Raw genomic sequence first — 18,456 nt, 5'->3', positions numbered from 1 at the left:
ATCGCTTAATTATTTTGCATAGCCTCTGTTGTACATAAACCATTGGGAGACAGTCTTTTCAAAGTTATTTTTTCTTTTTATTATGTAAAATTTTAAACAGAAAAATTCAAACACGTAAACATAAACAGTCATATAGCGAACCCCCCATGTATTTGATAGCCATCTTGAAATATGATCGACTGTACGTGTATTGATTTCTCCCTTCTCCCTTTGTTTTTCTTTTCATGAGTTTCAAGGACATATTCCTCACTTATTAATTTCATGGGGTCAAAATCCCATGATTTTGGATGTAGTTGTTTTATTTTTTTGAATGTAGTTGTTTTATTTTTTCACTGAAATTTAGCTTTTTTAGGGTAGAGCATTGGGTATTTTCTGTCGGTTGTTTTTTTTTTTTTTTTTAATTTAAAGAATTTTACATCTAGGGTCAAGTTGACAGGGTAGTAAAGGACCCTCACATGCTCTTCCCCTGGATTGACCAGTTATTAGCATCAAGACTGGCATTTTCCTAACCGTGTTCTTCCGGGAGATTACTCGAAGGCAGGGATTTTCATAACTTTGAAGGTATGTGGACAGTTAGCACAGAGGTTTAGAGCCAGATGGATAGAGGTTCAGACCTCACCTCTGCCACCGCTTAGCCCTGCCTGGTAGGCAGTTTACCTCATACTCAATCACTTCATCTATCAAACAGGAAAACAGCAGTTACACCCATGGGGTTATGCAAGGCATATAATAGGCTCTCAGCGAGTGTTACCTATCACCTGGCCTACCAGCTGTACCTACCCTTCATGTTGTGGGGAGGGGCGGTTGAGTTTTGTTGATGCAAGTCATTTTTGATCAGTATGGAAGATTTTTGTAGTAGAGAGAGTTGGTTTGGCCTGTGATTAAGAAAATAAGTCTGGGGTAAGAGTGGTTCAAATCCCCGCTCTGCCCTTACCAGCTTGGAACTTGGTTAAGTGACTTAATCTCCCTGAAGCCTTGTTTCCTTAAGTATAAAGTGGGGATAAGAACGAATCCGTACTGACTGCACTGGGTTGTTGTGAGGGGAAAATGACATGGGAGCGTCCAAGCCCAGCATTTAGTCACTCCATTGAGTGTGACTAATCATTCCCATTATTATAAATAAGGATACATTAGCATAGTGCCTACCATGTGAATGCTCAATAAATGTTGCTCACTATAAGTAAGGGTGAAAAAGTCACACCGCACTGGTCTCCAAACGTCTGATTTTACTTCAGTGCAGTGAAAAGAATAAAGATCTTTAGTGAAAGCTCGTGCTGTGATTTCAAGCAAGAGTAAGCCTTGGAAGGACAGGCAGGTGCCACCAGCCAGGCATGGCCTCACACAGTTGTCATGGGAAACAGCCGAGTGCCTTTGGTTCCATTCAGTGATGTCCTAAAATAAACCAGCCTTCTTGAACGCTCCTGGAAGTGTCAGCTTCCGATGTTGAACGGCCTCTCCCCTGGCCCGTGTGTCTCTGTCCTCAGGGCTTTGTGCGGTTGTTGCCTGGGCCTGACTTCTTTCCTCCGCCCTTTTTTTCTGTCTCTTCCCTGACTCTCTTATCTCGTACCTCAGGTCGAAAGGATTGTAGACAAGAGGAAGAACAAGAAAGGAAAATGGGAGTATCTCATCCGATGGAAAGGCTACGGCAGCACGGAGGACACGTGGGAGCCAGAGCACCATCTGTTGCACTGTGAGGAGTTTATCGACGAATTCAACGGGCTGCACGTGTCCAAGGACAAAAGGATCAAGTCAGGGAAGCAGGCCAGCACCTCCAAGCTCCTGCGTGACGGCCGAGGCCCGTCGGTTGAGAAACTCTCCCACAGACCTTCAGAGTCCGGGAAGAGCAAAGGGACTTCCCATAAACGGAAGCGGATCAACCCCGCCCTGTCCAAGCCGAAGAAAGGGTATTCGGCCAAGCCCCCCGCAGGAGGTGACAGGGCCGCCAAGACGGTGTCTTACAGGACTACCCCCAGTGGTTTGCAAATAATGCCGCTGAAAAAGGCTCAGAATGGGATGGAGAATGGGGACGCCGGTTCCGAGAAGGACGAGAGGCACTTTGGAAACGGCTCCCATCAGCCTGGCTTGGATTTGAACGACGTCGGAGAGCAAGACCTGGCGGAGTGTGGTGTGAACCACGCGGCACCGGCAGAGAACGGGCTCGGTACGTGGCTTGTCTTTGTCTTGTGTTCGCTTCTGGCTTAGGTGGCCGGGCACTTTGCATGCAGCCTGGGGGAGTGCTTGAGACCCCGACTCTTAGCTAGGCGGTCATTCCCCTTCCGGCTCGCTCACCGAGAGTCGTGTGGACTTGGTCATAGGCCCACACTGGTTGCAGATGCCTGTGCATGTGTGAAGGCCAAGCCACAGACACTCCCTTACTACTCGAACACACCCAAGGCCACGGTAACCCCTCGACAGCCCCTGTTCTGGAGGGCAGCTCAAAGTCCTCACCCACCGGGACCTGAGACTCGTGTCCCCAGAGGGCTGGCCAGTGCCTCTCCGGGGTAGAACGCGCCTCCTAGAGGCTTTGCTTTCAAACTCATTGAGCCCCCACCCCCAAAACCGTGTAGCCCAGAAAGGCGGGGTCTGCCCCTCTTCTCAGACCCAGTTTGGACTTGAACTTCTCCATGCCAGTTCTTCAACTGGAGCCTCTGCCCCTCCTCTATCACTAGCATGGGTGCTCTGGCCCCATGTCCAGGGTGGGTCTGAGAGCGCCCTGACCCCGTCCTATGCTAATTCTCTGGGTTTGCACCTTCTTACTCCACCCTGGAACCAGCACAGCAAAGGCACAGAATTCCTCTCTCTTACCAAGTCCCCACAGGCAGAGTTAAGGAAAGAGGACGCAGAAGGTCATTAACGCTCCCAAGCCTGACGTTTCCTTAATGGTGAAGTTACTCCTTGACTGGGCCTTAGTGGCCTGGGTCCGCCAGGCCATCTGTACCTGTTTCGTGCACCCCCTCATTTCTCGGACATCCGTGTGCCTTGGTGGTGACATTTCCCTCTTGAGCTGCCAGAACCCTAAGCCTTGGCATAAGCGTGGACGACCCGTTCCCGACCGAGCAGGGACATCTGATGCCCTGGGTGGAACTAGAGTGTGTGTGGGAGTAAGGGAAAGGACGCAGGTGGGATGGGCTGGCAGCGCTCCCAAGAGGGGCTGATGGAGCCGATGCCCAGGAGCGCGACGGGGATTTCAGAGTTCGGAGTGCTCAGGGCACGCCCCGCTGCAGAGAGAGCCCCGCGTCTTGAGGGAATCTTGCTGGGGAATCTGAGGCCTTTCTCCAGAGAGAGGGATTTCACCCAAACAGGATTTATTTAGCAGTGTCTGCCCCAGATTGACTCATGTTTCCGTCTGGGGATCCCTGATGCTGACATGACTCTGCCTGCTAACATATGTAAAAGCTGTTTGTTTTAAAAATTCATCTCTCGGGGAGGAGTGGGCTTGTGTAAATGAGGCCTGGCATAAACATCCGTGTCTGACGTTCCGCGACAGCTGCCGGCGGGAGAGGGATTCCCCGGCTCGGGGAGGGTGGCTGGCGGGCCGGTCGTCTGAGGCTCCTGGGGTGTGGGTGCAGGGGACCCGGGGGTGACTCCTGGGTCCCCGGCCGGCCGGCACGGTCCCCTGTCCTGCTTCGAATGTGGCCGCCTTGGGAGTGGGAGGAACAGCACGGGGGAGGAAGGCTCGCGGACTGTAGCCGCCAGACTGCAGGGGGAAGCGGGGAAGCCGGACGCGGAGAGAAGGGCAGATGGAGCTAGGCCTCTCCTTCCACACGACTTTCCGAAGTTGCCCTCCATCTATGGGCCTGGTCGGTGCCCTCTGGTTTACGATCTGCCGGTGGGGCGTGGTACTCCCCCACCCCCCCAGCAGGAGGAAAGGCCAAGGATGAGCCTGCTGGGATGCAAGGTGGCCTTGTTAGATCCCCGCCTCGGCTCTACGATGCTTCTCTAGACCTTTCTCATCTCTGGTCTCTTAATGGCCTCATTTTTTTTTTTTCCTGACGTTGAACGTTCCCCACCTGGGCCCGTGCCTGGGTGGAGAGGAGGAGGCTACCTGCCTCTGTTGTGTTGTTCTGTTTTGGGTGTTCTCAAAGGGCTCTTTTGCTTGATCACATTGCCTAGTGTTGGTGTCCTTGAGATTCCCTTGCAAGGTTAGGGCTGTGACTCTCAAATGTTATGTGTGTAAATTACCCGGCCCCTTGTTAAAAATGAAGGTCCCGTGGAGTCTGATTTACCAAGGGTGGGGTGGTTAGGCCAGAAGATGGGTTTTTAAATAAGCAGCCGCACGTGACTCTAAGGCATTTTGAAATGTGCTCTGTAAAATGGGGGTGGCCATTAAGGTTCACATCAGGTGTCAGTTTAAGTCAATTCAGTGTTTTTTCTTTTCTTTTTTCTTTTCTTTTCTTTTCCTTTCCTTTCCTTTCCTTTCCTTTCCTTTCCTTTCCTTTCCTTTCCTTTCCTTTCCTTTCCTTTCCTTTCCTTTCCTTTTCTTTTCTTTTCTTTTCTTTTCTTTTCTTCTCTTTTCTTTTCTTTTCTTTTCTTTTCTTAGCACTTCCTAAGAGTTAGCCACCATGCTAGGCGTTTGGAGTAGCACAATAAAATGATAGGGACTTCTGCCTCCAAAACTTGCAGTTTAGGGACACCTGGGTGGTTCAGTTGGTTAAGTGTCTGACTGTTGACATTGGTTCAGGTCAAGATCTCATGGTTTGTGAGTTCGAGTCCTCTGTGCTGACAGCATGGAGCCTCTCTCTCCCTCTCTGCCCTTCCCCTGCTATCCCTTTCTCTCTCAAAATAAATAACTAAACTTAAAAAAAAAAGTATCTGAAACTTAGTTTGCTCTCTAGTTAAGTTGAGAGTGAATGGTTCCATGTCAGTGTTGAGAAGGTTCCTGAGGCTGGCTCATTGGAAGAGGTAATGTGTATTTTATTAAAAAAAAAAATTTTTTTTTAAACATTTATTTATTTTTGAGAGAGAGACAGAGTATGAGCGGGGGAGGGGCAGAGAGAGAGAAGGAGACACAGAATCGGAAGCAGGCTGCAGGCTCTCAGCAAGCTGTCAGCACAGAGCCTGATGTGGGGCTCAAACCCACAAACTGTAAGATCATGATCTGAGCTGAAGTCGGATGCTCAACTGACTGAGCCACCCAGGCGCCCCAGTAACATGTATTTTATACACATGGTATATCTTTGCCATGCCCACTTTCACATTTTCTGTGGTCATTGGGCTGATAAGTTCTCCAAACACAGTCAGCCTTTAACATTTTAGTTAGAACTAACTTACTGTGTAGGTCTTGGGGAAATTGGGGAAAGGAAAAGACTGGGAATCCTTGCCAAAGAGAGAAAGCAGTTTGGGGCTCTTAGATAAGACTCAAGACAGAGGGGCTTTGTGCTTCCAGAACTTGTCAGCAAGGGGCCAGAGGTGTAGTCAAGCAAAACATGGCTCCACTTAGGTTTTCGACCAGAGAAAAGTCTCGATGAAGCCAGTGTCCCTGCCCATGTGGAAACCTGAGCGTCAGCTCTCTCCCTACCTCCACCAAAGTATCCAGCTCCTTGTGGCACAAGGTGAGCCCGGCGGGTTTGCAGCCCCACGGAGGGCTCATCTTTGCCCGGCAGAAGGCGATGGGGAGATCCTGGCTTCGCTTTCCCGGCATTTGTTTTGGGGGCGGGCTTACTTTTTTTATGATTTCAACTTCTCGTTGGTGAATTAAGGTTCTGCATACAGAAAAGCAACTTATATAACACGTTACTCATTTACTGCTGACTTCCCTGATCTGTGCTGTGGGAACAAATGCTAAATTGGGGCTCCGGCGGGGGGGTGTTTTGGTTTCAGACTGCATTTTCCCCAGCAGTGTTTGTATGCGGCCACTCAGTACTGCTTTGATTCTCACTCCTCTGGTAATGACAAATGGCTCTGTGGTCCAGAACCATCTGCCTCGGTAGCCCTTGGGGAGCTTGTTAAAAAGTGGGCTCCACCCCAAATCGAATGAATCCAGATCTCAGGGGCAGGGTGTGGGTTATGCATGTTCAATGCTGAATTTCAACTATACAGTAGTTCCAGGGGAGGCATTTCGTTGTCGGCAAGAACGGTTCCCAGATCCGTTTGCTGGTAGAGCCCAAGTTACACCTCGGATTTTAAGCTTGTTAAGTGGGAATGTGAACCGGTCCTTCAGCGGTTTAAAACATGACATAACTTCTTGCTGCGGATGCACTTTAGTCCTGAGCATCTCTCCCTCCTTCTCCCTCTCCTTCTCACTTAAAAAAAAAATTTTTTTTTTTTTTTTTTTTTTTTTTTTCTAAAATGCACCGGTTTTATCTGTACGGAAAAGCTGTTGACTTAGCTTCTCCCGAGGTCTGGTCCAGGAGAACTGGTGAGCACGCTCTAGTCTGAACAGATCAAAGCATCCGTGCTTTACTGACTCAGATGAGCCTCTATCCTGTGGCAACCCCCTAACCAGGAGCCAGCGTTCTGCTCAGAGCCCTAGCGCTGCCCACAGACGCCCAGCGTTTTCCAAGTGTCCGTGAAGCCAATGCACTTCTACTGTTGATGCGTTCGCATTTCTTTGAATTTTGAGAATCCTTCTCCTCATGTCCTGATGTCTGTTGTCTGTCGCTTGGGCACTGCATCTCAGACATGGCTTGATCAGAATTGTTCTGATCGTTGAGTGAGCCGTCCCACACAAACGGGCAACATTTGCCATTTTCTCTCCATTGACCTTTTAAAATGATCTCAGCTTTCACTCCTGTAACGTTTGTGTATCTCTTTCCTACTCCCCTTCCAACATGATTATCCTTTTCCTCTTTATTGATCACAGGGGAATAGCCATCCTTTAAAAGCCCCTCAGAACCCAGCAAGAGCCTGGGTAGTTCCCTGTGGCTTTTAAAAACTTAGGGTTCTCATTCATGGAGCCAGCATCAGAATCCCCTCAAAAGTGTGTTAAACACAAGAGTGTGGGGGCGCCTGGGTGGCTCAGTCAGTTCAGTGTCCAGCTTCAGCTCAGGTCATGATCTCGCTGCTCGTGGATTCGAGCCCCATGGGGGTTCTGTGCTGACAGCTGGAGTCTGGAGCCTACTTTGGATTCTGTGTCTCCCTCTCTCTCCCCACCCCTGCTCCCCTGCCCCCCCCAACCCTACTCACGCTCTGTCTCTTTCAAAATTAAATAAACATAAAAAAAAATTAAAAAAAAAAGACCCACAAGATTGTTATGCCAACCTCCAGAGTGTCTGATTCAGTACATGTGGAGTCCAGCCCGAGAGTCTGCATTTCTAGAAAGTTCCCGAGTGCCACTGCTGGTCCAGGGATCCCACCTGCAGAACCATGGCTCTAGACTAGTAAGTGCCAAGAGGGTTGAGATGAGAATGACAGACGGTGGTTGTAAGTGCCAGTTGGTGGTTCTGGAAGGAGTGGAAGTACTTTTGCTCTGGACCTGGAGTTGGCATTCTCGAGAATTGTTAAGTTGAAAGTTTGTGAAGTGAAAGGTTATTCAGTTGAATGTTTTAAGGCTATGGGGACTCCCTTACGATGTGGCCTTGGGGTTTACGAAGTATTTTGGGTGATCCTCATAGGGTCTTTAGAGGTCACTCTTGTTATTCTACCCATTTTACCGAGGAGGAGACTACGGATACATGTGCCCAGGTTTGGGACTAGGAGAGGAATCCAGGCAGTTCGACTCCAAAGCCGGCCTCTGCACCCCTGCCCTGCTAGCTTGCTGGCAGGATAAGGCAGTCCCTAAACCCTGATCCCTGGCAAACACATGCCCCGATTTGGGGGGCGGGGGCCGCTTCATGGACTTGCCCTTGTTGCTTATTATGGGAAGGATATAATCAATCCTTCCAAGCCTCAGAGAGTGGGACTAACACTGTGCCATTCAGTTTGGAACCCTGGATAAAATGGTCAGTCTCCTAAAAAAAAAAAAAAAAAAATACAGCTTAATGGAATGGACTTAGGGACGACCAGAAAACCTGCACAGATCACTAAATATTAAAGAAATTATTAACTCCGTCATCACCCAGCTCATAGAAAACAGGAAGAAGGCACACAAGGCCCAAATGGTTTCACAGGCAAGCCTACCAGATATTCTAGAAGAGAGAATCCCTCTCTTCCCCAAACGATTGCACGGAACAGAAACAAAGGAGATACACTCCAGCTCCTTCGACGAGGCCAGTGTAACCTGGATTTCCAAACCAGACAAGGAGGGAAGAGCAAGGAACATTATAGATCAGTTCTACCTAAGGGTATAGTGCTAAAAGACCCAGATACTTCCTCAAAATTGTGACCTCCACAAGCTTCTCACGTTGTGCCCTGAACTTGACCCCAGTTCGTGACCTTTGAATCACTACTGCTTCTTGAGGTTCCCAGCTTGTCTCCGGAAGCGGCCGAGGGTCAGCTGGCTGCGAGTGTCAGGGTCAGCGGCTCCCTGCCGTGGAGTGAATCACATCGGCGGTGTCGTTGACGCAGGTGTCTGTTTCCCCGGGGCCCAGCTGTTTAACACACTTCAAACACACACGCTCCCAGGCCAGCAGACTTGGACCAACCTTTTTGTTCCTCAAAAGTGGGTCCTCTTCCAAACCAGTAATGACAACAACAGCCTAGGGGGTGTATGTGGTTTGTCTTTCAAAGTGTAGCACGTAAGTGACTCTGTGCTAATGGATGAACTTTTAAAAGTCTCTTCTGTGCTAACATGAAGACCTTCCAGCTTGGCCACTGCCTTGGAGTGCAGACTGCCAGATGGTGATGGAAAATCTGACTATCACCTGACCCGTGGCAAATCCGAGGGGGAGATCAACATTGTGGTTTGCTCCCCACTCCTGGATTTGCTTTTTGGCATTCATTGAGGCTGATGTCAAGATCCGGAGATCGACTCATCACTTTCCTTGTCAGCTCAGACATTGTTTTCCTCTCTCAGCTACTTGAAAACAAGTCTCGGGAACCATTTCCAAGTTGCCATTCATCATGGTGAGCCCAAGCACGTGGGGTGAGGAGTGGAAGTGCCCCCCTCCTCCCCCGCCGCGTGCAAGCAGTAAGGGTGTGTGTTGTCTGCAGAGGGTCTCAAAACAGTAATGAAAGTTGCCTTGCCACCTTTGGTGCAAAGCTACTCCTTCCCGTCAGGGTGGACCCCCGGGCCTCTGGCCCACCCCACACCCCCACCTCTCATACGAAAGGTCAGCCGTCTTTAATGATTATGATAGTGGTGGTGCTGAGCTCCTTTTTTGTGTTCAGCACACTGGATAGCATTTAACCCCCTTGGCGTTTCTCTGAGTTAGCAACTTAATAACACAGCAACACAGCAAGGTTTGCTATGATTGGCCTTGCCTCTGGGTGGGGAAACTGAGGCTCAAAGAGGTTGAGACATAGAGGACCAAGGGGAGGAGTTGGGGTGTGGTGCCGGGATTCACTGATACTGAAGCTCTCGGTGGTCTGTGATCAGTTTTTGTCGTTGTTGTTGTTTTTTAAATTTTTTTAATGATTATTTTTGAAGGAGAGACAGAATGTGAGTGGGGGGGTTGGGGAAAGAGAGAGAGAGAGAGAGAGAGAGAGGCAGAATCTGAAGCAGGCTCCAGGCTCTGAGCTGTCAGCACAGATTGGATGAGGGGCTTGAACTCAAAAACCATGAGATCATGACTTGGGTTGAAGTTAGACGCTTAACTGACTGAGCCACCCAGGCGCCCCTGTGATCAGTGTTAAGAAGGGAAAAAAAGGCACTGTAGTGATTGAAGTTCAAACCAGCAAATGTTTCCCTGTGTCCTAGGGCATGATTCTGGCCAGCACCCCTGGGGCCTTCCTTTGAGACATCTTTAGTGGTTCCAAAGATGCTGACCTGGTGTTCCAGGGAGGTAGAATGACGAGGAGTGAGTGATTTCCCTCTGGGCCTCAGATGAAAAGACACGAGCGCACACACACACACACACACACACACACGCACGAATCCCAGGCCTCACGGAGAAGGTGACATCCAAGCAGAGACTGGAAATGGGGAGAACATCTTGTTTTAAGTTAAAAATCCAAAATACATCTGTGTCAGGCATTTGGAGAGCTGCTTCCCCCTTTAGGTGCCCGGAGTTTTCTAAGTGTCCACATAAGCTGTCCTCTCCCTGATGGACGTTTAAGTGGCCTCCTGCGATACCCCTGGCTATAGCCAGTCTTTGTCATGTTTTTCCAAACTCTGTTGTTGTGATTTCAGTTAACAAATGAGGGTGAGCGTCTTCTCATGTTCTTTCCCTGGGGATGGCCGAGCGAGGTCTTGCCGCTGACGCTCTGTGTGGTGGGTGGAGGGTGTTGGTCCACGTTGCCCCTGGCCAATGGCTCAGCCTCTCTGGGTCATGTTCTTCATTCATAAACTTCATTCATACAGATATAATCCTACCTCGTGGGACTGGGGTACAACATCAGTGAATTCATTACTCATAGCACACCCTTAGAATATGACCTGCCATGGGGTAGACATTTGGTAAATATTAGCTGTTGGTATTTCAACGCTTCCCCAGTTTTCTAACTGTATTTTCCCACTTGCGTTTTAGAATACTTTATATCTTGTGAGTATTTTTTTCCCTAAAGTTTTATTTATTTATTTTAAGAGAGAGAGCAGGAGGGTCATCTGAGAGGTTAAGCGTCCGACTTTGGCTCAGGTCATGATCTCACGGTTTGTGGGTTCGAGCCCCGCGTCAGGCTCTGTGCTGACAGCTCCGAGCCTGGAACCTGCTTCGGATTCTGTGTGTACCTCTCTCTCTCTGCCCCTCCCCCACTCCATCTCTCTCCCTCTCCCTCTCTCTCTCTGTCTCTCAAAAATAAATAAACATTAAAAAAATTTTAAGAGAAAGACAGGTGCACATACCTGAGAGAGTGTGCACGAGCGGGGAGAGGCAGAGAGAGAGGATCCCAAGCAGGCTCTGTGCTGACTGATGTGGGACTCGAACCCATGAACCGTGGGATCATGACCCGAGCCAAAATCAAGAGTTAGATGCTTAATCGACTGAGCCACCCAGGCACCCCATTAATCCTTTCTTATATATGTTAACTCAGCCAGTACTCATTGGGTGACTACCATGTACCAAAAAGCATTTAGACAGGTAATTTCAGTGCCTTATACCACGAAGAGATATGCCGGTGATATTGAGGCAGCGGTGGGCAGGGATGCCTAAGCCAAGTTGGGAGTGGAGTTAGGAGACAGGGCTTCTTGGAGGAGGTGATGCACAAGCAGAGTCTGATAGAATGAGCCAGAAAAAAGGCAGGGATGGTGGGGGTGATGACAGTAGGCACAGGGACATAGAGCCAGGGGTCCACATGTGGGTGCCGGGAGCCACATCGCAAGGAAGGTAGCGGTCCAGCTACTTCTGGACCAGCCCGCAGAGGAGGCTGAAGCTCCAGGGAATTCTCTGCGCAGTCGGGGTTGGCTAAAGACCCAGACAGGCGGGGCCTGCAGGAGGGAGGTGTTTTGGGCTCTTTCGGGAAGCGGCTGAGGAAGTCCTTCCCACAACCCGAGCTGTGGCTCAAAGCCTGCCCGGTCCGGCCTGCCTTGCACCGTATTCACGCCTGTCTCCCTGTGCTCCACATCCGTGTTCCCATCCTGCCAGCCCTCGTGTGGGTGGTCGACCTCTCCTCCTCCTTCGGGCCTCACCCAAGAGGCGATTCCCCGAGCAAACCCTCCCGGACTCCCAGTGTAGACAGCTTTCAGTTAGTGCACGCTGAACAGTATCTCTTCAGCGACAGCCCTTACCTCTGTGTCATGATCCCGGCCTGATTAGGTGGATAATCTCCGCCCCCCTCACTCCAGGAGATCCTGAGCTCCACGAGGGCAGGGTTGCCCTCTGTCTTGCTCACAGTTGTGTCTCTGGCACCTCACAACGCTGGGCACCTAGTAGGTGCTTAAGAAATATCTGCCGAACGAGGGAGTGGATGTGTGAATGGACCAAAGAGAGAAAGCAAGAGTCCCTCACTGCTGTGAGGTGTGGGTCCTGGCCCAGGTCCACCCCCCTCACCCCATTCACTCATGTCAACGTCTCCCCCCCCACCTCGGGCTGTCCTGTGTGCTCACACTGGGATCCCTGCTTCTGGGGACGTGTCACAGAGAGCTCATGTTTTGTCAGGGTCTGTAGCCACGAAAGATGTCTCTCTTTCCTTATCTGTCTGACAGTTGTTTTCACCATCTGCTGTGAGCGCCCTACTTGCTACGCTCCTTCTCCCTTAACAGTCACGCTGTCTCACAGGCTCTTAATTAAATGCCTGGGCTTTTCCCCCAACCCTCCACCCTGCCCCCCCCTCCCCACCAAGGGTCCTGGGGATCCATTTCAGTAGACTGCATTTCATCTGGGTTGCATTTTCTGTGTTTTGTATTGACCTTTGCCGTGGAAGAGAAAACGCAGTGGACTTCTGAGTAGAAATCCCAGTTGCAGAAAGGGTTAGATTTCTCCTTTAAACTTGCTGTGAACTCTGGAGGCAGCATGGCCAGGAAGACACGGGAAGGGTGAGGATGGGCTTTGGAGACAGAGGGTCTGTTAATCAAGTACAAAGTCTGCCTCTTGGGGAGCCGGTGACTCTAGGCAAATCTTGCCAGCTCGGGAGCCTCGATTTTCACCTCTGTGCTCTGGGAATCACAGTACGTACCACAGAGGATGAAATGGCGGGGTCTGGCTCCTGGTCATTGCTCAGTGAATGCCGACCTCTCTTCTTCCCCTTTGGTAGATGGTGGTGCTTCTGGGGCATGCTTTTGGCCCTACCGCCAGATGCCCTGCAGTTTTTTCATGGACGCTAAGATATTCATCTTCATTCTGTGTGTAAACCAATAAGGCGAGTTCAGGAGGCCCCACTTCTGGGCAGGAGGATGACCAACCTCGTCACTTCCATCCCTGATGGAAGTCAAAGAGTCTTGAGTCTTCTCTTGCCATCTTGGTGACAATGGTACTGGGTTGGAGGCTCCGGTCTCTAGGTGTGTGTTTTCTTCTATAATATAGAGATCTGGGGGGGGGGGGGGGTTCTTTTTTTTCTTTTCCCACCTTTGGCCTCTTTCTTGCTTGATTCCCTCCTACTTCTCCACCCTGGTGGAGAGTGAACTTGTGCTGCGTTCCTGGAGTTTAAACAAGATGTCTCCTTGCTGGCCTGGCTTCCCACCCACAACTCCTCACCTTCACTGGGTGGGAAAGAGAAACCAGAGTGCCAGACATGGTGTAGGATGCTGGGACTTCCGCTGTGTGTGAGGCATGATGAGGTCCTTGCCCAGCTCACCCTCTTGTGGGAAAGCCTGAGGAAGTATCCACACATTGCAGTGCTTGGTGATGTGGGAACGCCCCGTGTGCGTGAGGGAGGGAGGGAGGGACCCGCCAGAATTAGGAGGTTAGCGGCCAGATTTGCAGGTGGAAGCAGGATCTGATCTGAGACCCGAAGGATGCGTGGAGTGTGGTCGGGCAAACAGGAGAAGGAAGAATGTTCCAGACAGTAGAAACTGGGTCTTATTAAGATTTGTAGAAAATACATAACATCTACTTCGAACATCATCAATAAACTACACTTGTGTTTTCTTCCTCAAACGTTTAGTTACTGCTGTAAGCCAGGCACTGTGTACCTAGAAGTGGGTCACTGTCCTGGGAATATGATGAATGACACAAGATGCTCACAGTTGAGGGAAGAAAAAAAATAAATGGGGAAAAGACAGATCAGTCATTTCCATACCATACCAAAATAGCCAGTGTTTGTTTATCGAGTCCATACTATGAGCTATACCCTGTTCTGAGCACCACATGCATAGTAACTCAATTAATCCAGGAGGTGGGGCCTATGTCTCTCCCCATTTTACAGGCTAGGAAACTGAGGCATATGGAGGTGAAATAATTCCGTGATCTATCGATTAGTAGATGGCCAGTCCAGGATTCAGATCCAGTTGGTCTGGCTCCAGACCAGTGTTCTTAATTGCTGCTGTTTTGCTTGAGGGATGGAGATAGCTGGGAGCTCAGAGGAGAGCTACGTTAAGTTTGAAAATGATTCCGTGAGTGGGGCAGGGGGCACCTCCGTAGCTCAGTTGGTTGAGCATCCAACTTCAACTCAGTCATGATCTTGCGCTCTCTTTTTCTCTCTCTCAAAAATAAATAAATAAACATTAAGAGAAAAGAAAATAATTTCTTGGGGTGCCCAGGTGGCTCAGTCGGTTGAGGATCCAACTCTTGATTTTGGCTCAGGTCAAGATTCCAGGGTCGTGGGATCGAACCCCATGTCAGGGTCAGGGTGGAACCCACTTAAGGTTCTCTCTCTGTTTCCCCCTTCCCGTCTCCCTGGTTCATGTATTCTCTCTCTCTCTCTTTCAAATAAAATTGAAAAAAAGAAAATGCTTTTTTTTTTTTTTTTTTTTTTTTTTAGCTTCTTGAGATCACTTTTTCTACAATTCAGTTAAAGAAGGGTTTCCTGGTGCCCCCTGTGTGCCGGGAGCTCGCCTCACCTTCCAGAGAATTTGAAGCTAATGAAACCACGTAAGGGATCAGAAGGTCCCAGACGACCCGCTGCAAAGCCGGGTGTGCTGAGAAGTCAGGGGCTGGACGGTCGGCCAGTAGGCACTTGGGGTGGAATGGACAAGCCGCCTGCAAGAGAGGTCTCTCGGGTGGCCCTGAGGGTCCCACGTGGGAAGGTTGAGGGAAATGGCCAGGGTGCAGCTGAAGCAGTGGCCCGGAAGCAGGACTTCGAGTCGTCCTGGGAGGAGGGTTTTTTAGGGGCAGACAGGCGAGGCCAGCTGGCAGAGGTTGGGAGCAGAGCCGCGGCAAGAGAGGATGAGAAAATGGGTTTTAAACAGAGTCCCTGTGCCCTTTGAACACCCTGGGGAGCCCCTCCGAGGTCTAGGATTCTGGCCTGATGGTACTTTGAGGGTGGGCGTGGCTCTGGAAGGGTTTTAGCACCGGAGACGTGATGTGAGCCGTGGAAGAAGTTATTTTTCATCAGGTCTTTTTGCATATTGGATCCATGCTTGGCTCTCCCGTTTGAAGCATTTCGTCATCTGGCCATAAGCGTAAGGTGTACGCTCCATCCCTCCCAGCAGTTCTAAGTAATCTTGGAACCTCAGCTTTCCTAAGATGCATGGTGTGTCAGGAGGCATCATTATAACATGCCAGATGATGGCTAACATTGCTATGTATGATTTTTAAAAATCTACCCGCCATTTTGGGCTTGGCTCTTGAGTTCGGGGACAGTTAAGGGTCAGGACAGTGACCAGCCGTGAAATAAGCATACATATATTGAGTTCAGGTGCAGGTCAGGCACTCTGAACTCTCGGGACACCAGTGGGTGCAGTGATTTGGGGGGTCTTTTCAACTGCAGCCCCCCACCCCCTACTTCTGAAGGTCCTGACCTCTGAACCGTGCTTCTGTTGAAACATGCTGCTGAGTCTGATTCCTCCAGACGTGCGATGTGCTGGACACATAAACGTTGCACCTCCCCTCCCCACCCTTCCCCTCTCAGCGTGCTCTCAGAACGGTCCACAACGCTTTAGGGATCTTGGGTGAGTCAACCACAGACCAGGAAACGGCTCTCATGCACAAGAACTATCACTTTCTCTTCTGAGAACTGCAGCTGGAAAACCCTGATCCTGCAGTCAACGAAGAGGTGGCTTTGCTTAACTGTGGAACTGATGTGTCCTCTCAGTGCCTGCACACAGTGCATGGTAGACAGCAGTGCTGTGCTCCGGTGTGAACTGCCCTTAAGGTGGTCCCAGCCCTCCCTTCTCTCTCTGGAACTGCTGACGGAGACTGGAGCAGTGGGAAGGATGGGCAGGAAGGGCCATGCCCAGGCTTGCATCTTCCTGTGAGGCCAGCAGCACCATCCCTACCCTGCTCTCCAGCCTTTGGTGCCCAGTCTCTCCTTCCATCAGGGGACAGAAACTTCTATAGGACTTCCATTGTATGTGTAGCACTTACTCAGTTATCCACTCGTTCACTGGTTTAGCAATGACTGAGGCACTTCTGTGTGTTGGGCGCACTGGTTCTGGAGATTTAAGAGTGATTGTCTCACACTTGATGAGTTCAAGCCCCACGTCGGGCTCTGTGCTGACAGCTCAGAGCCTGGAGCTTGCTTTGGATTCTATGTCTCCCTCTCTCTCTCTGCTCCTTTCTCTCTCTCTCTCTCTCTCTCTCTCTCTCCATATGTGTGTGTGTGTGTGTGTGTATACTTACATAAAAAATAAACATAAAAAATAAACATAAACATAAAAATTTTTTTTAATTAAAAAAAAAAAGAATGACCAACACGGCCCTTGTCCTTATGAATCTGGCTGAGGGTGAGGAGGGAGTCAGACATGGGAGAAAAGGTATGTTAGGATTCCCAAGGTGAGCAAGATAATTATGCTGCAGCATGGTTACCTGCACTGTCCAATATGGTGGCTATGGGTCACGTGTTTAGATTTCAGTGAATTGAAATTAAACAAAAATTTTAAAGTTTCAATAGCCATATGCGACTATTGACTACTGTGTTGGGCAGTGCAGATATAGAACATGTCCGTCGTTGCAGGATGTTCTGTTAGACAACATAGAATGTGGGATCCCTGTCTGGTTTTGCCCATCAGTGTGTCCCAGGTGCCAGGCACGCCATAGGCACTCACTAATTACGTGCCAAATGGACGGTGGAAGGTAGAGTAAAGAAAGGCTGTAAAAAAAAAAAAGAAAAGAAAAGAAGGATGTACAAACAGCCACAAGAAGAGGGGGAGCTTCCCTGGAAGAATTCCCAAGCAGGTAAGAGCAGAGCCGCATTGAGAGGGGCGAGACCTTCAGCAGTTGGGCCTTCCAGTACAGAGAAGGGCTCCGGTGTCTCCACCTCTTCCTTCTGTGTGCTGATGGCTCCGACCGTGAATGGTGTTACTACTTTCTGTGCAAGGGAAGGAACATTCATAGCACTCACACTGCTCTCTTTTTCTGGGCGTCTCAGAAGTGAGATCTCGCTCGGCTGCGGTGAGGCAGAAGGCCTAGGTGGGATATGAGTCATCTAGGTGTGAGATCAACCTGATTTCAGAAAACAAATGTTTTTCTGCACGGGACTAATACACAGGTGTGGGAGCGTGACCAACACATTGAGCAATGAATACTGAATGCGTCCCAACGTCAGAAGCGTTAATTATGAGGTTGGCACGTAGCATGATGGGGTTGCTCCATTTGTTTGTCACTCATTCGTTTCACCAACGAATGCTCTGCAGAGCCGTTGCTGTGTACCAGGCACTGGGCTCCGTCTTCTAGCCACAGAGGTGAGCAGCTCTCAGACTCATCCCCAAAGAGTTCAGTGGGGGCATCAGGCAAGTGTACAGATGATGACAATCCAGCAAAATGAGCTTGGCTTGGGAACAGCATCACATGACACACGACACCAGGTGTCGTGTCCAAATTTTCCTTCCTGCATTGTTGAGCAAAGACTGAGCTCTTTGGAAGAAAAGCAGAGCCAACACCAGCGGGAGGGCCCAAGACTAGTGTTAGGTTTGAGTCTTGGTGCTTGAATTAAGTGTCAAGTTTGAAATCAAGATGCTGGAGGTTAAACCCTATCCTGGAACTTCCTGATGGCACAGTGACCTTGGCTTTTGGTTTTCTCTTCTGTAAAATAGGGGTAAAATAATGCTTTACAGGGCTGTTGTTAGAATTGGATGAGGGAAGCTACGTGAATCACATAGTAAGCCCCCGACAAAATATAGGTATTGCATATGGTGAGCCATTGAGAGAAAGGATTGAGGATGAAGCTTCCTGACTCTGAAGTCTCCATTTTGGTTTGTTCTGGGCAGGTGTAGATCTCTCCTAACCCCACTGTCCATGATAACCAAAGAGCTGCCTGAGTTTCTGTGAAAGACGTTAAGTGTGGAAGCAGCATGGACAGTACATCCCTCAGTTGGCGGTAGCATCCTCTGTGATCTGTCTAAACTGCCCCTTCCTTCTTCCCTGTCCAGAGGAAGCCTGGTGCTCTTTTGTGCCTGAGGTTTGACATGGTCTTGGTGTGGAAATTGGGCAAAGACCCTGAGTCCTGCCTGGCCTGGCTATGTTTCCTGAAAACCGATCCTATATGGTACAAGTCTCCTGCGGTCCATCCCTCATCCGTCCAGTCCTCTGTGGCCCCCTCCAGCCCTTTGCCTCTGCCTTCCCCCGTCCCAGGGCAGGTTCTGTGTTTTTCTGTTTTTCTTTCTGTATCTTGCAAACTGTAGGGCATTTCCTGACACATCTTTCTTTCCTCCTGCACATTGACAACCGCATGCCATTTCTTGGTACTTTCAGAGTCGTTCCTCCGTTTCTCGGTTGATTGGCCAGGTTTCCTTCTCCCTGTAGCTGAGCTAAGATGACCTTTTCTGGCTTGAAGGGTCCCTCCCTAGGGAATCCTTCACACACCCGGATTCTTTCATCTTTTATTTCATCTGATTATCCCTATCTTTTAATATATTAATCTAATCTTCTCTCAGATTAATGTGATTACTAATATATATTTGGTTTTTTCTTTTATTTTGCTCAACTATGAAGTTTTTTTCAAACAAAT

At 49.5% G+C, this 18,456-nt stretch overlaps 1 protein-coding gene across 1 annotated transcript in view; it reads left to right on the top strand.

Annotated features, from left to right (window-relative positions):
* The window catches only part of CDYL2 (chromodomain Y like 2), a 168,493-nt gene that overhangs the window by 112,085 nt on the left and 37,952 nt on the right, over positions 1 to 18,456 (top strand). Inside the window, exon 2 of the mRNA XM_047078806.1 lies at positions 1,573 to 2,161. Within this exon, the coding sequence (XP_046934762.1) occupies positions 1,573 to 2,161 (589 nt within the window). The remainder of the gene's footprint in view (positions 1 to 1,572; positions 2,162 to 18,456) is intronic.

This window comes from Lynx rufus, unplaced genomic scaffold (genome assembly GCF_022079265.1).
Source record: "Lynx rufus isolate CCGP_SWC_20201006 ecotype Redwood Valley unplaced genomic scaffold, mLynRuf1.p SCAF_16, whole genome shotgun sequence".
Taxonomy (NCBI): domain Eukaryota; kingdom Metazoa; phylum Chordata; class Mammalia; order Carnivora; family Felidae; genus Lynx; species Lynx rufus.
This window is presented reverse-complemented; position numbering and strand designations above follow the sequence as displayed.